The sequence below is a fragment of the Euprymna scolopes genome, chromosome 17, assembly GCF_053919585.1.
Source record: "Euprymna scolopes isolate OS-2025 chromosome 17, ASM5391958v1, whole genome shotgun sequence".
NCBI classification, from domain to species: Eukaryota; Metazoa; Mollusca; class Cephalopoda; order Sepiida; family Sepiolidae; genus Euprymna; species Euprymna scolopes.
In genome coordinates this window covers 29,973,352-29,999,270 of record NC_136498.1, presented here as the reverse complement: position 1 = coordinate 29,999,270, position 25,919 = coordinate 29,973,352, and the positions used below count along the sequence as shown (strand labels likewise).

The 25,919-nt window shown below is 31.6% G+C and overlaps 1 protein-coding gene across 3 annotated transcripts in view; it reads left to right on the top strand.

Moving 5' to 3' along the window:
* LOC145296725 (mediator of RNA polymerase II transcription subunit 23-like) overlaps nucleotides 1-25,919 on the top strand; it is a 171,730-nt gene that overhangs the window by 100,896 nt on the left and 44,915 nt on the right. For all 3 annotated transcript variants that reach the window (XM_080142729.1, XM_080142727.1, XM_080142730.1), the window contains exons 16-21: nucleotides 2,277-2,451; nucleotides 3,677-3,846; nucleotides 6,850-7,047; nucleotides 13,740-13,806; nucleotides 14,288-14,341; nucleotides 16,546-16,651. In XM_080142729.1, coding sequence (XP_079998855.1) covers nucleotides 2,277-2,451; nucleotides 3,677-3,846; nucleotides 6,850-7,047; nucleotides 13,740-13,806; nucleotides 14,288-14,341; nucleotides 16,546-16,651 — 770 coding nt within the window. The remainder of the gene's footprint in view (nucleotides 1-2,276; nucleotides 2,452-3,676; nucleotides 3,847-6,849; nucleotides 7,048-13,739; nucleotides 13,807-14,287; nucleotides 14,342-16,545; nucleotides 16,652-25,919) is intronic.

Here is a 25,919-nt window from a genome sequence, read left to right as displayed (position 1 = left end):
CAGGGTCGTTTTTTAACGTGGAGAAAAGGTACAAAAATAAAAATTGTCTCAGTCGTGAATGATTTCTCCTCCACCGAAAGAGAACAAGAAATAGAAGTGCAGCATCTAAAGAACAGATACTACACTTTGATCTTGTCCCGAAGGCCAAGAATCATGCTATGTGAATGCATTAATTCTTCAAAAGCAGTTATCGCTTTCTCTAAGAAAGAAAGAAAAACGCAAAAAAGTCAAGTTTTTACAGATGTTACCACGTATTCCTTAAGAAAAACTTATTTGCAACTTTCATTTAAACAAAAAAAAACAATTTGGAACATTTTTTGAAAGCAATCACAACTCTTTTATATATTTTTCTTGCATAAACGACATTGTAATTAAACAGTTTAATTACAACACTATTTTGGATTTCTCATCTCTGGAAAGAAAACAAAAGAAAATAACTACTATCAGTTTAATTATAAGAAAGACACTTTTTCTTTGCAATGTTGCCAGAACTTTGAGAATTTCAATAAGTATCTTCTATAGAGACAAAAGGAGGTTGCTTAATAACGGCAATAACATCTCTTTGTTACTTTGACAGCATTCAAAATCAACTCCATAATAAAGTGGTAGGGTTGATTTCTCATGTGAAAGAAATGTTATTAGTTTTTCTTTACTTTATTTTTCTCTCCACTGAGCTCCCATCTGGTTTCCCATTGTAAGAAATTCACAGCAAGAACTCTCCTTTCTTTCTCTGTGTGACTAGCATCAGGTAGAATTTTTAACAGTTTCTTCGCAAGAACACATTCCTGTGGGACAGCTTCTGTGCAGATTGCAACATGGCTGTCCTCAAATTCAAACAATATCAACATTCTTGTCATGAACCATCCCTATAAGTGCCTGAACTTGATTCCTTCCAGCAACCATTCCCAATCCTTATAATGTTCATCTCTCAATTGACAATCATTTTATCTCCTTAAAACTTAGCCTCAAGTGACTTTTGGCCTTGATAAATGGTGATGCATTAATAAAAACAATCAGTGCAAATCCCCAAGTCTCTCTCTCCTCCTATGAAAAAAAAAGAAAAAATAATTTCTTTGATGTAGGTACCCATGACTGAAAGAAAATATTGTACACCAAAAATCATGTAAATATATCAAGTAGTTTTATTTTAAAAGAAGAAAATCAAATTTTATGGTTTAAGGATAATTTGCTGTCTGTCATTTTGCAAATAGTTTGAAGGACAAAGGAGATAATTCAAACGTGATATTCTTGATATAGGAGGAGGAGGAGGAGGTGGTTATTTGAAAAACTCAAATTCATCTGGTTAACTCCTGAAAACAGCTCGTCAGAAATAGTTTAAAATTAGCCTTGTACATCATTGTAATGTCTACGAATTCTCATTAATTTTCTTAAAATATGATTTTTTTTTTGTTGTTTTTCCTAAAAATAAAACTACTTGATCAATTTAAATGATGTTTGGTGTAGAATATTTTCTGTCTGTTCTGTCACAGGTGTGTACATGAAAAATTTTTCTTTTGTTTTTCTGTGCGTCATATACTAGCACCAAAAATATCACAGGAAATCCAAAGTAGATTGCAAGTCTCGAATTATAAGATAAATCTGTAACAACCTGTAGACTGTTGCAAATATCTTTATATGTGTATATAACGGTTGTATTGATTGGTTTCTTAGATGTAAATCCAATGAAACTCGTGTGGTTATTAAAGAGTGCTCAATGCAGGACAGAGTGGGTGTATAATCTGTTTATTATACAAACATTATTGGTTACATATATGCATACATGTTTCAGTGAAATCCCAATTCAAGGATAACATCTCATCAGACTAAAAAAGAATTGATGTTGAAACGGGAGTCAGAATTACATTAGTGTTATAAAATGCTTGGGCATGATTTATGTTCTGGAAGAAAATGGGGTGTATACTTTGGGAATATGAGCATAAGAGTATAATATTACTTCAGATCAAAGCAAAAAAAAGCCAATAAACAACCACCAAGTTAAAGCAATACCAACTCCTCCCTCACTCCTCCCTCCTTTCTTTACCACACCTCCTTCCAAAACCCCTACTTCTCACATTCCTAAAGTATACATCCCACTTTCTTTCAGAATGTAAACCATGCTCAAACTTTTAATGTAATTCTGACTTCTGTTTCAATATTGATTCTTTTTTGGTCTGATGAAGTGTTATCCTTGAATTGGGACTCCACTGAAACATGTCTGCACATGTGTAAACAGACATTTGTATGTATTCTAATTTATTATCTTTTAAAAATTTCAGGTCAATTGTTACCAAATGTTTTTGCAAGTCAAGCTTGGGGCATTCTGCACACGTTGCTTGAAATGTTCAGCTATAGATTACATCACATTCAACCACACTACAGAGTTCAACTCCTGGGCCATCTTCATTCACTTGCTTCAGTGCCCCAGACGAATCAAAATCAACTGCATTTATGGTAATTGACGCATTTTAAGTTTTTTACATTTTTTTATTTTTTTTAATTTTTTTTTTTGTCATGGACATCATCAGCAAAGACCTGCATCAGCCATGACCTGTACACTCTTGTATGCAAATAATGTTTTGCTCACCTCAAAAAATAAATCTGACCAGTAATAAGTATATATGGTATAACCATGTCAACACACAGATTCTTGTTGAATCACTGGAGTTAAGCAGCATTGAGCTTGATCAGTACCAGATGGGTGACCATTTGAGAATATCAGGTGCTGTATATAGGAGAATATTGATACCTCCCTGCCTGTAATAATAGCAAAAATCTAACGTCATCTTTCTTGATATGAATATGCAACTAGGGACTGCTCATGAATTCTAATGAAACTTCCTCCATGGAGGACGCTAGTTTAATCCACCTAGGATGAATGTCACTGATACAACAAGTTTGCTCTTGGAAAGACAGGCTGGTACAATTTGGTCTTCAGCTGAACACTAATAAGAGATAATATTTTAAAATATAGCTTTCTTACTAACAAGTTTTGGCACTTATTTGATTTTATCTCATTAAAAACTGCTCATAACAAGAAAATAAACAAAATGACACAAATTTTTGTTGTGAAATCTCACATTAGGTTTTAAAAAGGTAGTACACTAAAAATTATACAAATTCATCCAGTATTTTTTTTTTTTTTTTAACAAAAAAACTATACACATTTTAACAGTGAAATATTTTGTTAGCCATTTTTATTTACATTAAGCTCAATAGCCAAGGGACATAATAATCCAACTTAAATATCAGTCATTATAATAAGACCAGCTAAAAATTGTTTATCGATTAAATTTTATTTTATAAAATAAATGAATTTACATGAATTTTGATGTACAGCCATTTTTTTTTACTTATGTATGGGCATAATAAAATTTGTATTGTTATTTTTTTAATATTGGGGTAAAATTGGATGTGCCATTTTTTTTTTATTGAAATTTATGTAAAATTTGAAGCTCAGATATCACCAGAACCCAACACAACTGTCTTCTATTTTATGCCGCATTATCAATACAAAAATATTTTCAAAGTTTTTGAAAATAATCACTTTTTATAATAAAGATGTGGTCTTGTATCAAAATTAATCTTGTCCCCCAAAAAGTATCTCTAATTTGCTTACATACTCTTACCTCTATGAAAATGCCTTCTGTTCAAAATTTATTCATGTTTCTCTTTGTAGTGTTGAAAGTACAGCTTTGCGGTTGATCACTGGCTTAGGTAGTAATGAAATTCAGCCACAACTTTCCAAAGTTTTTAAAGAACCAAAGGGACCCAATTTTCTCTCTGTCGATTCTGAAGAACTGAACAGAGCGTTGGTTCTTACACTTGCACGGGCTATGCATATCACAGGTAAAGACTGACTCTAACCCTACCCACCCCCTTTTATGTATTGTTTGGATTACTATTTTTGTCTTGGAAATCTTTGTTTCTCTCTCTCCCTCAAATGGGGATCCCTGAATACTAGACATTCACCTGTAATCTTAACTATTCCAACCGAGAAATCTTTAAGATTCTAACCGTCCTTTAAGTCGAATTATTTGTATCTCTCTAACCCTAATACTAACACTTGCACGGGTTTTGCATATCACAGGTAAAGACTGACCCTACCTACTCATTTCTGTATTATTTTGATTATTTAGGTAACTGTTTTCATCTTGAAAATCTTTGTTTTTCTCTCTCTCTTTTTGCTGGGGATGGGGTATCCTACTGGATATCAGACATTCACCCACTATCTCAAACATTCCAACTGAGCAATCTTTTTTAAGATTCTAACTGTCTCTTTTAAGTGCAGTTATTTGTATCTCTCTTGCACTTAGTTCATTGGGTATATTTGCCAGTTAGTTTTTTTTTTAAATTTTTTATGCATCCGGTTGCTTCTATAATTATTGGAATCATGAAGATCTTTCTGAGATTCTACTTTATTTTCATGTCGTACCTAAGACCTTAGTATTTCATCATCTTCTCCATCTTAGCTCTGTTTATGGAAGTTATATGGAATTTCAAACTTAACCCTTTATTTACTCTATGGGGTAGATTGTTCTTAGTCTTTCAGCTGTGATCAGGTAGAAGTATTATGTTATTCGTAGTTATTATTGCCTATAGTAAGGATTGAACCTTCAACGACAAGAAGACGGTCATTTAAAACTGATGGTCAATCAACACCTTGATCCGTTGAAAGTTCAATTGTTACTGTAGTCGACACCATTTATAATTTGAGACTTGTTCCAAAAGTAAGGCCTCCTATTTAAAAAAAAATTTTTTTAACTCAAAAGCTAATACATTTAAAAGCTATGAAGACTGGAGTGGTACCATTTGTGTTCCAGAATTTATTTTTCTTCAGTCACTACTATTCTCAATGAACTTTTGCCAGGAATTCGACACCCATCTGCTTCTGACCCACGTCCATGACGGGGTTGCTTTCTTAGTCTAACGCTGTCAATATCTGCAACAGTGAGATAAAACTTTCAGGTCATGAACACATAAGTTCAGTCATCATAACGATATAGTTTGCAATCCCCTCTGATCTATTCAGGTGGAATTAAAATATGGGAAGCTTTACTTTCGGAATGTCCCCCATAATTAACACTTCTATGCAATCCTTGCTAGCAGAATGAGAATAGTTTACCGTTTTTTTCTTCTCCAGTTGTAGACAGGTTTCCATGCCTTACGTGGATCTGCCTTTTGGCAGCTGCTCTTTTTACCATTTAGTTTGATCCATGGTATTCTCTGTCATGAAGTCTTCCTTAATAGTTGTAGCACAGGTTTTGTGTGGGTGGCCAATGCCAGACAAGCCATCAATTTTCATGATTTAGGCTTTATTTATCCACCTACATCAATTAAATAGAGGGTTCACTTGGAAATTTTGTATAGGTTCTAGAACTCAATATTAGTTTCCATCTTTTCGAAAAGATGCACTTACAGAAGGTCAGGGGTTACATTGTCTAAAACTAAGACTAGAATAGTGGTTCCCATAAAGAACATTATCACCCTCCCCTACCTTAATTTTTTTCATTAATATTTTTTTATTGATTTTTTTTTCATTAATATTTTTTTATTGATTTTTTTTTCATTGATCTATTTTATTTGTTGATTTATTTTTTCATTGATCTATTTTATTTGTTGATTTATTTTTTCATTGATTTATTTTATTTGTTAATTTATTTTTTCATTATTTATTTTTTCGTTGATTTATTTTTTCGTTGATTTATTTTTTCGTTGATTTATTTTTTCGTTGATTTATTTTTTCGTTGATTTATTTTTTCGTTGATTTTTTTTTTCGTTGATTTTTTTTTTCGTTGATTTTTTTTTTCGTTGATTTTTTTTTCTTTTTTTTTCCATTGATTTTTTTTCATTGCATTTTACATACTTACGTTATTGTCCTTCATTTTGTCAGCTGAAATGCATGTGTAAACATTATTGCATAATTGAGAGATCATTCAGGATTTTATCAACCAAATCAGCATTTTTACTATTTGTGAAGGACAAATTAAGACCAAACAAATGTATGACATGGCACAACAGATGCTCCTGCTGATTCTATATTTGTGTGATATTTAAGCACGACAAATTGCTTTGGGGGTGGGGGGGTATTTCAGGCTTTGGGGGAATATTTAAAAATAATGAGTTAAACATAAAAAGAAAAAAAAATGTTGTCTTAAGTTAAAATGAAAGATATTTTAATTTTTTAAAAATCATAAATGTTCTTTGTTTTGCTTTTTTATAGTAAGTATTTTTTTATAGCAAGTATTTTTTTTATAGCAAGTATTTTTTTTATAGCAAGTATTTTTTTATAGCAAGTATTTTTTTATAGCAAGTATTTTTTTATAGTAAACGTTTACCAAAAAAAGAAACATGAATGACAATAAAAAGTAAATATATCATCAGGTTATATAATTCCCTTAAATCTTTACCCATCAATCTGAAAAAAGAATTTTATTCTTTACAAAGATTTCTAGCAAAAAAAATTTAAAAAAAAACAGCATGCCAGTCTATTTAAATGAAAATCTGTTGCTTTGTGTTGGTTTTGACATAAGAATCTCTGGTTGTTCAAATTACTTGCTTAAATATCACACGAATAGAGAATTAGCAGAAGCAGTTGTCGTGCCTTAATTTGTTGTGCTTTAATTTGTCATATGTAATTAGTAAAACCCACCAAATCAATGTCTCTCTCTTTTATTTTTGACTTTCTTAGTTGAAACTGATTAGAGTTGTTCAAGAAGAACTGCCCTCCACACATGGGATGAAAGGAGGGTTAGTAAAAGAGAAGGTTCATCTTGATTTCAGTTTTTTTTTTTTTTTGCCTTTGTTCATCCGTGTTTAGTTTTTTTTTTTTTCTTTTTTTCGACTACGTAGGTGCAGAGAGTCTTTCAGGAAACTGGTGTTGGGAAATACTCAGCTCAATTATGCAACACACACAACATGGTTGGCCAAGTCATACTTTGTCCTGCTTCCCAGCTACAATCAGTGAATTCTTTAACCAGAAACATGTACCAAAAGAGGACAAAACTGTTCTCCAAAAGAATGTTGATACAGAATATAAAAAATGGAGAAGTATATATGATAGAATATTTCTATTATTTTTTTATTTATTTTTTTTTTTTTTGTACTTAAGCAGAGCAGATATCATGCTGAAGCAATTATTATTTAGAAACCTATTCTTATTATTGGTAGAGGAGGATGTTTTTGTAACTATTCTGAACTTTCACCTAACAATTTAATAAACAAAAAATACTGTAAAACTTGAAACTACTGTTAAAAAATAAGTACTATGCCTGCATAAGTAAAAAAAAAAAAAAAAAAAAAAAAAGGTACCCCCCCCCCTTTTTTTCTCTTTTTTTTTTCAAATATGGTCAATTTTTTTTTTTACTTTCTGAAACCACCTTTAATTTTGCCTGAAGATGAGAATTGATAATTTGGATTATTTGGACTCTGAATTAACATGTACACATAGATTAATGGTTAAGAACATGAAAGTTCAATTTTTACTACAGGAGATAAGACCTAAAAATAACATAATTTAATACGTCTGCCTGGTCATGTATCAAGCTCTTTTCTGCACCATTCTGTTGTACAACTTGACTGAAAAGAAAAAGCAACCTACGACAAGGTATTCGATCACTACTGATTACACTGCATTCTTCATGTTTGTTGGTAACAGTTTTTCAAATGTTGTTTGTTGGTAACAGTTTTTCAAATGTTGTTTGTTGGTAACAGTTTTTCAAATGTTGTTTGTTGGTAACAGTTTTTCAAATGTTGTTTGTTGGCAACAGTTTATTTCAAATGTTGTTTGTTGGCAACAGTTTATTTCAAATGTTGTTTGTTGGCAGCAGTTTATTTCAAATGTTGTTTGTTAGCAACAGTTTATTTCAAATGTTGTTTGTTGGCAACAGTTTATTTCAAATGTTGTTTGTTAGCAACAGTTTATTTCAAATGTTTGTTGGCAACAGTTTATTTCAAATGTTGTTTGTTGGCAACAGTTTATTTCAAATGTTGTTTGTTGGCAACAGTTTATTTCAAATGTTGTTTGTTGGCAACAGTTTATTTCAAATGTTGTTTGTTGGCAGCAGTTTATTTCAAATGTTGTTTGTTGGCAGCAGTTTATTTCAAATGTTGTTTGTTGGCAGCAGTTTATTTCAAATGTTGTTTGTTGGCAGCAGTTTATTTCAAATGTTGTTTGTTGGCAGCAGTTTATTTCAAATGTAGTTTGTTGGCAGCAGTTTATTTCAAATGTAGTTTGTTGGCAGCAGTTTATTTCAAATGTAGTTTGTTGGCAGCAGTTTATTTCAAATGTAGTTTGTTGGCAGCAGTTTATTTCAAATGTAGTTTGTTGGCAGCAGTTTATTTCAAATGTTGTTTGTTGGCAGCAGTTTATTTCAAATGTTGTTTGTTGGCAGCAGTTTATTTCAAATGTTGTTTGTTGGCAGCAGTTTATTTCAAATGTTGTTTGTTGGCAACAGTTTATTTCAAATGTTTGTTGGCAACAGTTTATTTCAAATGTTTGTTGGCAACAGTTTATTTCAAATGTTTGTTGGCAACAGTTTATTTCAAATGTTTGTTGGCAACAGTTTATTTCAAATGTTGTTTGTTGGCAACAGTTTATTTCAAACTAGCAGGGGTACCCGGCGTTGCTCGAGTGTTTGTTTCAGGGACGGGGGGGGGGGGAGTTTTAAAAATGTTATGGTAGGTAAGTAGGAAGGATCAAACCCGGAGTCATGAGTAAAAGTAGGAAAATAAAGTGTGAAAAAAAAACAAAAAAAAAAAAACATCTGCAACGTTAACAGTTCGGCCACCAAGAAAAGTCCATTCCAGTTGTTTAGGAAGAAAAAAAACAAAAAAAAAACAAAAAAAAACGACTACAGTAGGTCGGCGCGAACGTGAAAATATAATGTGAATTGTCCAGCACGCTAACCACTACACCACAGAGCACTGCAGCTTAGTTTAGTGATTTTAAATAACTTCACATGAAAGAACTACGAAGCCAAACCGGTGTTCTCTTCTCAACTGTTCCTTGTGAACGATCCCCAAATGGTGTTAACTGGTGGCAGGGGGAGGAGGAATTTATTAGAGGGAAAATATTTTACCACTTCCATTGATCTTAACCGATTTTGGCTGTGACTTCTCAGCAGAAAAAGTAAAGAAATCTAAGATTATCGAGGAATTTGAGAAATAATAAGCCTATAACACACCTCAGATATTGTTCTGCCAGTTGTGCATATTATATTTGCATGAAATATCTTGATTTTTAATCCTATTAAGGTCAAAATCCGACGGGAAAAAATGAGTTCATTTTATTTATATAGAGATGTTGTTTGTTGGCAACAGTTTATTTCAAATGTTGTTTGTTGGCAACAGTTTATTCTAAATGTTTGTTGGCAACAGTTTATTTCAAATGTTGTTTGTTGGCAACAGTTTATTTCAAATGTTTGTTGGCAAGTTTATTTCAAATGTTTGTTGGCAAGTTTATTTCAAATGTTTGTTGGCAACAGTTTATTTCAAATGTTTGTTGGCAACAGTTTATTTCAAATGTTTGTTGGCAACAGTTTATTTCAAATGTTTGTTGGCAACAGTTTATTTCAAATGTTTGTTGGCAACAGTTTATTTCAAATGTTTGTTGGCAACAGTTTATTTCAAATGTTTGTTGGCAACAGTTTATTTCAAATGTTGTTTGTTGGCAACAGTTTATTTCAAATGTTGTTTGTTGGCAACAGTTTATTTCAAATGTTGTTTGTTAGCAACAGTTTATTTCAAATGTTGTTTGTTGGCAGCAGTTTATTTCAAATGTTTGTTGGCAACAGTTTATTTCAAATGTTGTTTGTTGGCAACAGTTTATTTCAAATGTTGTTTGTTGGCAACAGTTTATTTCAAATGTTGTTTGTTGGCAACAGTTTATTTCAAATGTTGTTTGTTGGCAACAGTTTATTTCAAATGTTGTTTGTTGGCAACAGTTTATTTCAAATGTTGTTTGTTGGCAACAGTTTATTTCAAATGTTGTTTGTTGGCAACAGTTTATTTCAAATGTTGTTTGTTGGCAACAGTTTATTTCAAATGTTGCTTGTTCTCGCTGCAAAATATCCTTTCTGCAGCAAGCTATTCTTTGAAGACATCTTTGCTGTTTTGGTTACGCTCTTCATCGTCACCCAAATGATTTTATCTACAAAACCATTGAACCATCCACTCCTCATGATTGGGGTTGGGGGGGGTCACCTGAAAACCTAATACAGAACGATGAAACAGGATACCAAACTGATCTTGAGCCTTTATGGGAGTTCGTCGTTGGAACTGTGATTGGCTTCTATTTGTATCTGTTACTGCGATAGACAGTCAGGCCTGGTCAGCATTCATTTAGGATGTGGTAAACTGTCAGGATGGATCCAGCCCGGGTACAAGTAAATGTCTGGTCATTGATGATAATATAAAAACAATCCACCCCTGTGGATGAAATAATGAGTTATTCTGTTTAGGTACCCATGTTTGAATAGAAGGCTTCCGAATTCTAAAAAAAATTACACATTAAGAAAGTCAGATCATCCAAATAAAAATCAAGATGAAACCTTTTAAATTTCATTTAATTTTCAGATACTTCTCCAGTTTATGAACCGAGCTATTTTTTAGGTAGGATTTTAAAGTTAAATTCAGTTTTTGTGATATTTCGTTTATTAAATTGTTAGGTGAAAGTACAGAATGGTTAACAAAAGCCTCTACCTCTCCATGTTAAGAAGGGTTTTTTTTATATAATATTGTTTCAGCATGGTCCATAGACTGCTTAAGTATCTATTTATGTGTTAATCTTTTTTGTTAACTTGAAACAAGTTAAGTCATCATTGGTAAGGTAACTAGCTAGTCAAGTTTTTATTTACTTCAATTCCACTGTAGGAAGATGTGCCACAAGGTAGAAAGGTGAAGATTGAAAAGCTTAAAAAAATCCTTAAGCAACCCCATCAGTGTTCCCTAGTTTGGACATCTCAAATAATTATCAATAAACTAACCTCTTCTCAAAACATGAAGGTATAGCCAGGAAGAATGGGCCTCCTAGAATTACACAGAAGGATTCTTCACTCCAACAAGAAAGGCCACCTATCTACAAATGAAATTTGATGAATTAAAAAAAAAAAAATCAAATAAAGAAGTTAAAACAATTATTGTAGTCCCATCAAAATGTGAGAATAACACTAAAGATGAAAATAGTAGTCCAAATATCCAAACAGATTTTAGTCTTCAAAATCCATGAAACAATGTGATGATGATTGTTTACTTTAAGACAGCAATAACATAGAGCTTAATTATTCATTTTGGATTCTTGTTTTGTTTTAGTTTTTTATTTATGTTGATAAAAAATTAGTTTCAGTATAAATCGAATCATGTTCCTTTTTTTTTTTTTTTTTTTTTTTTTTTAATGCAATTTTTTAAGTTTTCTTATGCTTTTTTTTTTTAAAAAAAGCTGTCGTTTATTATTGATTATCTGTTTGACAGATCTGGCTTGCTTGTACTACAATCATGACATCACTTGAATAATGAACAGGCCTTACTTTTTTATGATGTTCACGGTCTGACGCTTGCTCCATAGGAACACACAATTTTATTCAAGGGAAATAACTCTTGTTATTAGTAGCTCAGAGAGAGTAGAGTAGAAAGTAGACCTTTGGGTTTAATTTTGGCATCTTTGTAACGGTCACTTTCCTTGTGTTGTCCTTTAGTCTTCACATTCTATGAGCAGTGTTTCTGATAGAGGGGGAAGAATTGCTGTTTTTTTTATCAGAATCCATTCATCTCACACTTATTGGCTGGTTTTTGACTTTGAAGTAATATCTTTTTTTTTTCTTTTTAGTTCCTTCCATCAAGTAGCTTCATGCCTTGACTGGAGCGATTTCCATTAAAAAAAAAAATTTCCATTAAATGATTATTTTAAAAAAAGTTATGTTTTAGTACCGACAGGAAATTTATTTAATGTGACATAGTATATGTTGGGACAAAGATTTTTTTGAATTTTCACAGAAATGGTTTTAAAAAAGTGGCGTAATAATTAGATATATATAAACTCGTAAGAAACTGTTGGAAAGATATTTGAGCTTATTTAGTTTTACCCCAATAAAAAAAAATAAACACTACGGCACAAAAATCTTATGTACAGTCCACAAAAATTATACAAAATTATCAAATAGTTTTTTAAACAAGAAAATAACACATTTTAATGGCAAAATGTAATATCTCCCCTTTGTAAAATGTTTAGATGTTTAAGATAGTCGTCAGATGAAGTTTTTAAATAAGTCCTTGTATTCAAAAATAAATTGTTGCTGAAAATAGTAGTATATTCAAATATTAAAAGATTTATCTATATTTATAGACTGCTATTGTGTTTTTAGTAAAAAAAATTATCGCTATATGCTGGTCCCGATTCAAAGTGGGGGGGGCAACATTTTAGCCTCTGAGTTATGTCACTTGTTTGAAATCTTACCGTCTATGTTAAAATGTCTACAAAAAATGCAATTTTCCCCCTTTTTCTATAAAAATCACTTTCAAACTATAAAACTCAAAGTTTGGATATATTACTATTTTTGACATGACAATAAAATAAGTAATATTATTTTTCTTACAAGAACATATTTAAAAACTTGATCTGTCACCACTATCTTAACATGCATTAAAGTTTAAAGATCACACAGTCATCATACCAGCTAGAAATCGTTCACCAATCAAATTTGATTTTATAAAAACAAAAATACTGGATGAATTTGTTAATTTATGTACAGCTTTAGTTTTGTTTTTTTTTAAATTTTAACTTTTTGTGCAATTATAAATTTTTCTTTTATTATTGGAGTAAAATTGAATAAGCACCAATATTTTATACTAGCAAAAATATACCCATGTTTTACTGGGGACTTTGCTGAATGTTCAAGTACACGCTTTGCAGCACGTTTGCAATAAGTGGATGTTGTAAGAACCGTGCCAAATATGACCATAACCTTGTACCATGACCTTGAAAAATGGTGTGTATCATCCCTAAGTCGGCGTCCTTCATTATGCCATATTTGGTCATGATCGGTCCAGTGGTGTGGGCTGTAGGACACACGGACACACGAACGCTACTACTTTATATATATATATATATATATATATATATATATATATATATATATAGATTTAGAAAACGACAAAGTAAAAAAAAAAAAAAAGAAAAAAAAAAGAATATTCTAAATTTTTCCCTGCTCAAACTACAAGTATAAGCTCCTACAGACTCAAATTCTAGTATATATATTGTTTTTAATGCCAATATGTATTTGTTGTGGAATGTTATACTAATTTCTAACTATTGATGATGTTTATCCATTCATTTATTCTTTTATTATCACTTATGTATGAATTAATGTTTAGAAAAATGTAAATCATAAATTTATGACATGCAAAAACTATAATTATTAGGTTTTAATGTTTTAAGCTTTATTTATGAGAAAGTTCAAATAACTCTGTTGGTGGACTGTCAGACCGAAGATCTCAAGGTTTCAGTTTACAATGCATCTGCTTTATTTGTTGGTAATTATTTAATGCAATATTTTCCATTTCTAAATATAGTTTAAGTTTTTGGTATTTCGAAATGAGACAAATTATGTTTAAAAAAAATTGTTTAAATTGTGACTGACAGAACAGTCAGACAAAAAACTTAATATAAAATTATATATATATATATATATATATATATATATATATATACACACATTTTTTTATTTTTTATTTTTTTTTACTTGAAGGCATGGTGAATGAGAATGATATAATTGCACATTTTTCTATGCAAGGAACGCCTCCATTGTTTTTATGGTAAGTTAGGTATTTTTATTTATATCACACACCTATTAAATTTACTCTTACCAATACAAACACTGCTTTGTTTGTTTTTTTTTGCTTTGTTTTTTTTTGCTTTGTTTTTTTTTTGCTTTGTTTTTTTTTTTGCTTTGTTTTTTTTTTGCTTTGTTTTTTTTTTTGCTTTGTTTTTTTTTGCTTTGTTTTTTTTTTGCTTTGTTTTTTTTTTGCTTTGTTTTTTTTTTTGCTTTGTTTTTTTTTTTGCTTTGTTTTTTTTTTGCTTTGTTTTTTTTTTTGCTTTGTTTTTTTTTTTTTGCTTTGTTTTTTTTTTGCTTTGTTTTTTTTGTTGCCTTTTTTTGTTGCCTTTTTTTGCTTTTTTTGCTGCTTTTTTTTTTTGTGTGTATGGAAACTTTTTGCAATTTAATGTATAGACACAAACATGTATTATTAAACAATATTTTTTTTTTTTTTTTTTTTTTTTTTTTTTTTTACTTTCCAGCATTATCTGGAAAAACTTACTGGATGACAACCGGATTTCTCCAACTGCATACAAGTAAGTAACTAGTGTTTTTAACACACATATCACACACACACACACACACACACACACACATAATTCCTACTTGAGACATTGACTTCAGTTATAGCTGGTTGCAATGATAAAATCCCTTGTTTGAGATGAAGTAGGTTCATTCCACTATCAGATTCACCGTGCTTTGCTTGATCTGTGTTAATGGACTTTCTTGTGTGTGGCGCATTTGCTCAGGTGGCAGAGTGCTCGCCCAGCATGCAAGAAGCTCAGGTTTCAAATCCCGAGTTTGGATGCATCTAACTGATGAGACCAAATAATGAGAGTAAAACTCGAGTGTTGGATTTCTGGCTTGTTGGCTGTCATGATTCTTGTGAGTTGCGACATTGTCTGGCTGTGTAAATCTATGAGGATAGTTCCAAAAGTAAAGTTTCCTTTTTTTTTTTTTTTTACTGGGAATTGTACCATTAATACAAACAACCTTTTATGTTCCAGAATTTATTTTTCTACATAGTCATCACCCATTCTCAATGCCCTTTTGCTAGGAATTCTATGACCCATCTCTGCTTCTGATACACATTCATGACAGGGGTCGCTTTCTTAGTCTCACACCATCAATATCTGCAACTGAGAGATGAAACTTTTGGGTCATGAATGCATAAGTCCAGTCATCATAGAAAAGCAATTTGCAATCCCTTTTGATCCATTTAGGCAGAATAAAAAATAGGAGGCATTACTTTTGGAATTCCCCTTGTATATATAATGTGACTTTTTATTCTACGGTTTGAATTGTGTAACTAGTTTGAACAGTGTTTTTTGAAATGAGGATTGATAATTTGAATTATTTGGACTACTGTTCTCAGCTTGAGTGTTATTCTACAACGTTTCAGCCAATGTAACCTTCAAGTGTATCTTGTCGAAATCGGGACTCTTGCTGTCGATCTTTGAATCTGCATTGGATTTCAAACGAAATTAAATATAAATTCACAGGGTTAGCACTTCTCATTCCGTTAGCCATGACTGGGTAAAAGTCTTATGGGATTAGCAATTGTTTTCTTCATATCGCCCACACTTAGGATTGAACCTTCTACCTCTAAAGGAATATCATTAACAACTGAATACTAATACTTTATCTGTTTTCGCACAAGTCCTTGTTAAGCGACACTCTTCTAGAGGTTGAAGGTTCAATCCTCAGTTTGGGAGATGCAAAGAATACAATTACAAATTGCATAAGATTTCTACCCAGTCATGGTTGACGGAAATATAGTTTGTTACTCTCATAAATTAAATAAAAGATTCCATTAGAAATTCTGTGCAGATTCCAAAAGTCAACAAGATATACTTGAATAAAGTCGGAGGTTACATAAGCCAAAACGTTGTGCAAAACACTCCAGATGGTTTGAATAGTTATTTCTACACTGATGATTCTGTATGGATGAAATTAATACATATGTAATTAATTCTTAGCCTCCTTTCAGCTGAGCCTTTTAATAGAAGATGTTAAATCTAAGTTATAAATGTAAGTCTTTCGAGTTGTTGACCACTGTTATAATGGCTGATGTATGTAAAATGGACGTTACATGTCAACACTCCAGACCCACACATTGTATACAGACAGTTATAAAGACAAGGGAAAAAATTCGACTTTTTTTTTTTTTTTTTTTTTTTTAAACAGTCAAAACACATTTATACAGGTACTTCCAGAATAATGCCTTGTCTCTTGTTCAAAAGTTTTCTCGTACTCCAATGCGCTTAACAAGACTCTGACTCCTCGAATATGTGGTACTCTGTCTTTATCTGACCATGTTTAGGACATGTCTTTCCTTGTTGTTTGTGGGCCACATGTGTAACATGTCTATTTCTGTCTCTCTCGTGTCTCGAACATGTTCTTTTTGACTCTCATGTCCTGAGCACGTTTTTGAGTCTTCATCTTGAACATTTTTCAAATCCCTCTCAAATACCTCTTTGAACACATGTATCCTTTTTATCTCTGCTATCCCATTGTGCAGCTGGCTTGGTCATTTACATATGGCTGTTGCTGCTAACCTAGCGTTAGTCGTTCTGTTACATGCAGTTACCTGGTGTATTGATCATCATTCAACTCTTTCAAATTGTTGATATTTCAAATAAAAAATAAATGAAAATGTTATTTGTTTATTGTATATAACTTTACAAATTGATTATAAAATCTCTAAATCTTTTCTTTTTTGTTTCTTTTCTTTCTGTAGAGTCTTGGAACGGCTTGGACCTCGATCATTGTCCTCACATCTACGAACTTTTGCTGATTTTTTAGTGTTTGAATTCTCCAGTTCTCAACGTGGCCCATTAACAAGAGTATGTTTTATTACACCTTTCGTTGAAACATTTATTTTTAACTATCAGGGTTGCTCAACATTGCCCGGCTTATTATAAGTGTTAGAGGGAATTTAGCATTAGAAAACTTTTCTTTTTATTCACCCCCAAACAAGGCACAGTGCCACTTTGAAGTAGGGAGCTACTATCGGGGACAAAAGTTGCAGGAACCTTATGAAAGGAGATGAGTAGCAAGATGTCTGTTCACATTACTGACTTGCAGAAGTTCAATGGTAAAGTTGAGAAAGCAGAATCCCAGAAAGGAGTTTCAAAGTCTAGCAGTTCCTGGGAAGAAACTATTGGAGTAGAAGGCTTTCTTACACCTAGGGATCTCTGTAGGGGTGGAATCTAGCTGCTTGTCGGCTTTGTAGGAGGTATTTACGTCGAGGAGTACAAGTGCTTGTAGTTCGTCAGATCATTCACCATTAAAATACTTGTAGAACAGGCAGAGGGATGCAGCATTTTGTCGATGGGACAGAAGCTGAATCTTAGATGATGGTTCAGGACTTATCAGATTGGCAACTCTCTTTTGAACCCTGTCCAGGAGTGAGAGACAAGCAGCAGATGCACCAGCCCAAATGTGACAACAGTACTCCATACATGGGCGAATGGTGGCCTTATAGAGGTACAGGATATTTTCAGGCGTAAGTAACTTTCTAGCACAGTAAAGAGAGCCCACCTTCTTTGCAGCAGCCTTGGCAATGCTCTCAATGTATCTATTCCAGTTCATGTTTACTGTGAACGTTAAGCCGAGGAGTTCAAAAGAAGTACTTTCTGGTAATGGGTTTTTTGCTATTACTATTGGTGGTAGAGAAGGTTTCTTGTAATTATTGAAGGAAACAAGCTTAGTGTTGGCAGCATTGAATGTGACCAGCCATTTAAATCTGCGGTACGAATGCTGCCTTTGAGCAATGGCAGCTACACAAGTAGAAGTAAACCATTGGGGAGAGTGGGGCTGCTTGCTATAGAATTTTTGTGTGGGAACATGTGTTTCAATTGCAGTTTTGAACCATTTAGTGGTCTCATTTGCGCACTGTTCAGCTGGAAGTGAAAAGATATTTCCCCATGAGATCCCTGATGGCTTCCCAGTCAGCCCTTTTGTAATATCTCATTGTTTTGAACAGTGGCTCTTCAGTTTTGGGTTGAGAATTTAGGGCGATTTCTATCATTATCACAGCATGATCAGCATTCCCAAGTGGGCTGTGGGCATTCGTTATAAAATCATCGGGAACTGTGGTCAGAAATAGATCTAGAAGTGAGGCATGTTGATCTTGCTGGTCTGGGAAATGTCGGAAATATAATCGTCTGAGTTAGTAAAAAAAAAATCTCCATTCCACTGCAATGGACAATCTCACGAGTTCTTTGCAATTATTTTTTTTACCCTACATAAAATATATTTCCATAATTAGTAAAGTAAAAATAAAAAATGTAATATCACAAATACAGTAGAATTCTCTGCTGACCTTTAACATGTAGAAACTAAGTTTTTTTTTTTTGTTTTTTTTTTTTATTACAATTCTGAATTTTTGAGATAAGGATTGATTCTTCATATTATTTTGGATTCAAGATGAGAACAGTAGTTCGAAGAATATAAAATAATAGTTTTATTTTGATATTTTATTAAAGATGATGACCAAGATTGTTGCTTGAAATTATTACATTTAGGTAATTAAATTTGGTTATAAAGAATTTTTGGTATTTGTACAGTTTAATCAAGACCTTAAAAAATGAAAATATCTAAAAAAGGTTATATTGTACGTATCCGTTTTGAACTGAAGATCTCAAAAAAATTTCACTTAATTTGATTGAGTAGATTTTTTTTTTTTTGTTTGTTTTTTTTTACAGCGGAAAAACACGTTTTTATAACAGCATGTTATAGGCAGACATCTTGGATTTTTTTCTTAATTTTTGTTTGGAGTTTAGAAACGCCACGGGGAGATAACTCCAGTTAAAGTGCCAAGACTCCCTCCCCATCTTTAATACTAGCTTTTCTTCCTAAAAATCGAACCTTTTGCTCGGTATCATAAATTGTTTTTCGCTGTAAAACAAAAACTACTTGATGAAATTAAATGAAATTTTTTTTGGAGAACTTCATTCCATAAGGGATACATACAATTTAAACTTTTTTCGATATTTTCATTTTTTAATGTCTTGATTAAACTGTACAAGTACCAACATTTTTTGCTGGTGTGGAGGGGCTTAGTGCTTATTTAGAATTACATTTAATTAAAAAAAACAAAAACACAGATAAATCTATATGCTGTATTCCTTACAGAATGAAGTTGCCATATTCCAAAAATCATATAAATTGATCAAGTATTTTTTTTTTTTTTCTTAATTAAGAAAATAAAATTTTACAATTTTTAGTGTTTAAAGTTTTAATTATTTTGAGTGCAAACAAAATCTCGGTAGTTGAATTGTTGCCCTTGATTTTTAGCAAAATTTAAAACAATATGGACGTTCACAGCCCCCCCCCCTCCCCGTCTTGCTTCCTCATAAAATTTAATTCTGTAATTTAAAAAAAAAACTACTTGATCAATTTCTGATTTTTGGAAGATGACATACGCCCCATGTTTAATACATCATAAAGATTTTTCTGTATTTTAGTTTTTTAACCAAGCATAATTCTAAATAAAAACAAAAGAATTTTTGACTATTTTGTTCATCATGAAATTAATCTAAGTTAAGCCATTACGGCGATGTTTTACAATTTGTCATTGTGCAGGAGGAGACAACTCTCGCTTACTAAAAGATTCGTTGATCTTTTCATCTCATAATTTAGGATGCTTGATCCGACAATATTTTTTTATTAAATCAAAACATTAAAAAAGAAAGCTGCGACAATTTTTTTTTAATGTGACAAAGTTTATAACATTGATAAGACAAAATGTAGTCTTTACAAGACTATTAAGAGCATCATTTCTGCTTTCATATAATTTACGACGCTAAAACCAACAAACTAACGATATTTTTATTATGTGAAAACATTTAAAGAAAGCTGCGGCAACTTTTTTTAATTGAAATACTGTTGCCACATATGGGCAGGAGCTGCTAGAAAAGACTTGCCCTACCTTGATATGGTTACAAAATAGATTTTGTGGCCTGGTGGGAGATGTCCTTTTCTCTTCGCTGCAACCTCTATCTCACAGTTGCAAGTTTGTCTCTGCTTTATCGTTATTTTCATGGAAAGTGTTCAACTGAGCTTCAATCTATGGTCCCCCTTCGCCAAACTTTCACAAGAAACACTCGTCTAGCTGAAAACACTATCAATAATTCCCCCCAATCTTTATCTTTGCCTAAATCTAAACATAGATTCCATGATCAAATCTTCTTTCTTAGAACTGCACACCTGTGGAATTGTCTTCCGTTTTCCTGCTTTCCAGCCGTCTATAATATGGTTGTCTTCAAGTCCAAAGTGAACAAGTTTCTGATGAACCGTTCCACTTAAGTTAATAAATTTACCGAACTTCCATTACTATCGATTACTATATTGTCCTTTTGACTACTGTACACTATTTAACCCTTATCCTTGAGTGGCCTATCGGCCTTGATAAGTGGTGACGCCTATGTAAAAAAAAAAAAAAAAAGTAAATGTTATGGTAAGGTTTTTAAAAAATAGTCTTTAACCTTAAAAAATACAAATGAAACTTTTAAAGCTGTGGCGACTTTTTTCTTAACTGTAATAAAGAACATTACAAAAAATGAAAATGCAACGATAGTTGCAGAGGAATTGTAAACAAAGTTGATAACATTAATAATACAAAATGTAGCCTTTATGCAGCTCTTAAGATTTTTATATCATAATTTACGACACTAAAACCAACAGATCAACAATATTTTCATTAGATGAGAACATTTAAAAAAAAAAAAAAAAGCTGTGGCAACTTTTTTCTACATTTTTTATGACTACTTTTTTTTTTTTTTAATTAAAAAGTAAATGTTATTGTAAGGTTTTTTAAAAAAAATTAATAACGAAAGGAAAATAATTTTTTTCAAACAAAACTTTTTAATAAAGTAAGGATGAAAATATGAAAGGGCTGCGGTGGCTTTTTTTATTTATTTTATTTATTTTTTTTTTTTTTTACTGACAAAGCTTATGACATTTCTGAATTTTTGAGATGAGAATTGGTTATATTATTATTCATCGGACTACTGTTCTCATCTTGAGTGTGAAGTCACACTCAAGATGAGAATAATAATACATATAACCAATCCTCATCTCAAAAATTCAGAAATGTCATATCAATTCAGTACGGACCTGAAATAATACAAAATGGAGACAAATCGAAAAACTCTACCAAAAACTGGAAAAATCACACTCAAGATGAGAACAGTAGTCCAATGAATATAATAATATATGTGACAAAGGTTATAATATAAATAACATCAACATCTAATTTTTAACATGAATAATAAATCGCATTTGTTTGGGGGCTTTTTTCATAAAAATTACAATTCCTCTACAACTATAGTCGCATTTTTAATTTTTTTTTAATGTTAAAAACTAGATGTTGGTGTTATTGATATTATAAGCTTTGTTACAAAAAAAAATCACCACAGCTTTAAAAGTTTCATTCCTTTTTATTAAAGAGTGTCATTCTTTGTATTTTTAAGGTTAAAGACTTTTTTTTTTTTTTTAAACCTTACCATAACATTTACTTTTTAATTAAATAAAAAGTAGTCGTAAAAATGTAGAAAAAAGTTGCAGCGGCCCTTTTTTTTTTTTTTTTTTTTTTTTTTTTTTAATGTTTTCATCTAATATGAAGATATCGTTGGTTTTAGCGTTGTAAATTACATTTTTTTAATTTTTTTATTAATGTTATCAACTTTGTTACATTAAAAAAAAAAATCCGCTGCAGCTTTGTTTTTGTTTTTTTAATATTTGATTTAATAAAAAATATCGTCGGATCTAGGGTCCTAAATTATGAGATGAAAAGAAAATCAACAAATCTCTTAGTAAACGAGAGTTGTCTTCCTCTGCACAATGACAAATTGTAAAACATCGCCGCCATCACCTCAGCTGCGATTTTGATTTTTATGTGTCTTATATTGATGCACAAAAAAACGAAATAAAATATTTATAGTTTCTACTTATTAAAAGTAGTAGAGAGTTTAAGGTGTTTATCGAATTTTAATCAAATATTAAAAAATAAAAATTGCACAAAATTTTATTATATACACACCTGTTAGATTTAAAAAAAAAAAAAAAAAAAAAAAAAAAAAGCTCTACACGAAAATTTATGCAAATTTATCCTGTATTTTTGTTTTTATAAAATCCAATTTGATCATTAAACGATTTCTAGCCAGTATTATTAGGAGTGTGTGATACTCTGAATTATCTCCCTTGGCCATTGACTTAAGCAAGAAAATAAGCAAACGCAACCACGACTGTCGTAATAGATGGCCTATTAACTAACGTAATTTAGTCTGCTGACGTTATGAACCTTAGTTCTGTGAAATCTGGTCATGTGTCCCACGGCTTAACCGGAAGTAGGTATATATATATATATATGGTTTTTTTAGTTTTTTTATTTATTTTTTTTTTTTTTAAGTTTTTAACATGCCTGCACAATTCAAATTGCTAAGAAACTACGAAAAGGGATCAAAAGTAACTGTTTTTTCATTTCACGTTGATGAATGTGATAAAAAGAAAAAATTTCACACCATCTCTCTACAGCAAAGTGAGTTATGAAATGTTTGAGACTAAAATATTTAAATAAAAAAAAAATGTGTGATTTCAAATGTTTATCTTTTTCTTATTAGTACACTTTCTTCTTTTTTCTTTTTTTTTCAGAATGTATTTAAAAAAAAAATGAAATTATGGATATAAAAAAAATGGTCTTGCATGTTGTTTATGTTATGTGCTGAAATAATAAATTATTACTTAGAAACTTATTATTTAACATGGGGAGGAGGTGTAAATATTCTGTACTTTCACCTAACAATTTACTAAAAGCAATATCGTAAAACTGGAATTTCTTGATGAAATAAGAACAAGCCATGCGTGCGTGGTCCACCTCTTGTGCTGCATGTGAGATGACGTCACAAGAAATAGTGAAGAAATGATGAATGTGAGAAGTGTGAAGGGCCAACGTTGTCTTCACATTTTTGCCAAATTTCAGAAAAATCTAATGGACGGGGCAAAAGTTATAGTGTAAAGTGTCATTTTTTTTTTTTTTTTTGCAATTTTGGGGCATTTGTAACCCCTTTTGAGCTCCTGGAATGCCGAATTTCAGTGAAAATGTTCAAATGATACAGTTTCACATGTATATTTGAATTCAGCACCATGGAAAACTACTATATAGACATACATATCAAGCTTTGGAGTAATATGAAAAAAGAGCTCCAAAAAGACATGTTTTGTTTTTTTAGCCCTAAAAGTTCCAGAGGGATGCGAACCAGAATTTTGCCACGATCACTTATACTGAATTTATATTAAGAACAATGGCCTCCACATTTTGGCCAAGTTTCAGGAAAGTAATGGATGGGGCAAAAAGCCATTTTGGGGCATTTTTGACCTCTTTTGAGTCCCTGGTGACACCGAATCCCAGTGTAAATGGATAATGGTGCAGTTTCAGGCCTTAACACATATTTGAGTTGACCACCATGAAAAAAAAAAAACACTATATAGTCAGATATATAAAGTTTTTGTTGAGAAATATGAAAAAAGAGCCACAAAAAGAGGCGTTTTTAGCACTGAAAGTCAGTCCCCTGGGACGCGAACCAGAATTTTACCAGAGTCACCCATACTGGATTTATATTAAGAATAATGGGCTCCACATTTCGACCAAGTTTTAAAAAAATCTAATGGATGAATCAAAAGTTATGGGGCACAATGTGGCCATTTTGGGGCATTTTTGACCTCTTTTGAGCCCCAGGGGCGCAACGGGAATTTTTGTAAAAAAAAATCTTTCACTGTGCACGTCTATTTAATGAAATACAATTTGTGGCAAAATTTCACGAAAAACTAATAGACGGTTATCTGGAAATAGTCCGGACTAACGGAAGCACGGACACCACAAAACATGAAAACATAGGTCCCTTTCCAATAAATCGGGGAACCAAAAATGTTTCCAACATGGGGAAAGGGGGAGTGTGTTGTAAATATTCAAATGCTGATATGCAGTTCATCAAATTCTCTTATAAACAATTTTTGTAGCAAAGAGAATGACAATATTAGTAAAAAAAAATATCAGAAAAAGAATAATTTAAACTTTTAATTAAATTCTACAACAGATTTTTGTAATGTTTTAATATTTAATCTTTGAAATATTTCTGCATTCGTAACTTTGTTTATACTAACATTTGAACTTAACTTTTATTAACTTATCGTTTGTTTTTCATTTAAACTAACTTATTGTTCGTTTTTCATTTAAACTAACTTATCGTTCGTTTTTCATTTAAACTAATTTATAGTTTGTTTTTCATTTAAACTAACTTATTCGTTTTTCATTTAAACTAATTTATAGTTTGTTTTTCAGTTTTAATTTTTAAAAATATTGTTCTCTTTGATTTAAAAAAAAATATTTATTGTTCATTTTGATTAAAGAGGTATTGTTCGTTTTAATTTTTTTTTAAATCGTTTAATTTTAATGTTTGTCTTATTTCATGTTTTGAAACATTTGATTGTTGTCTGCTTCAAACATACCTAATCTCACATGCATAATTTTTATAAGCTTTAGTTTCCCTACAAATCAAATCGTGTTCTTTTTTTTTTTTTTTTTTAAATGTAATTTATAAGTAAATAAAGAATGTATTCTAATATTGAAAATCCGTAATATAACAAAATGTTCAATTGCTTTTAACGCATAAACAAAGAACTTTCCTTCTTTCAATGCTTTTTTTTATTATTATTAATATTGGAAGAGTTTCAATATAAATCATCGTATTTATCTTTCTTTTTTTTTTTTTTTTTTTAAATCCAATTTTCTGTAAAAATTTCTGCTCGTTATCGACAGTCTAAGTGTTCTACATATCTTGCTTGCTAGGACTTTGGCGATGACGTCATTTTTCAGCTGATAGGCCATCTCTTACGATGGCTGCGACGCAACATTTTTTGGTTCTTGTTAAGGTAGTCGATAGATCAATTTTTTTTTTTTTTTTTAAATATACTGTTTTTAGCAAAAACAATATTAAGTATTTTGTGGTCAGATCTCCCGCTCTCAGGTCAAGCAACTGACCTCTACTTCTTCAGAAACTGTGGCTCGTGATGTCCAGTCTACCGGGGATCTCCATATTGAATTCTCAACGCCTCTGTGTAGAATTCTGCTGAAAGCAAAAAGCGAAGCTTGCATGCGCCAGAAAGAAAGACGGACAGAACTAGGGTTTCTATCTACTAAAAATTAATTTCACAAAAGTTAGATCTTTTTTACATATGTACAACATTCAATTACTAAAACATTTCAAGTTTCACAAATCTCTTTCTTCTGCTCACTGGATTGTTAGTCAGGATGACGGAGAGGGGGGGGTCGTCAGGCGTCAGGAGCTGTCTCTTCTGAGATTTCTGTGCAAAATCTGTCTGATTCGAGTGGTTATTGACTTTTTATAGTAAGGTCACGGGTTGGGGCTTGGCAATCTGCTGAACCAATCAAAGCAAGCCACGTATTTGGGGAAACCCCAGGTACATTTGCATATGTGCACTTCTCTAATATTACCAGAGTTTTGCAATCTGAGATCCAAAATGAAATCATCCTCCCAGGTCGTGGGAGGTCAAAACCTATCATTCAGAAAGCCAGTGTGAATGAGTGTTTTTCCAGGTTAGCCTGTACAAATCTCGTTCGACAATAAAATATTTTGTTTTTTTCTCCAAGTGCAAGCATATCACTTTTGGATACCCGCCGTTGTCTGGGATTCAATTCACATTCAATGGACAATCTTAGCATAATTTCCCCGTCTTCCTCAGGTTCCAGAGGGGTCTCAACCTCCCCAATGGGGAGCACATCGCTCTCTCAAGACGGTGATGTCACATTTAATTGTTATGTCGAAAAAAATAATGTGTGCAAAAATTACGAAAAATCATTGAGTAAAAAAGTTTTAAAAAGTAATTTTTACGGAAAATTGAGTAAAATCGCATTTTTCTTAGACGTTATAAAGTAGGCAGTAGAAGGCTAAAAGAAGGGGACATAACTCCGAAGAGAATATTTTAGATTACTTGTCATGGCTACAATATTTATCTTTAGTGGTAGACAATTTTTTTTTTTTTTTTTTTTTTTATAAAAGTACAATAACAGTTGTTCTAATCAATTAATTT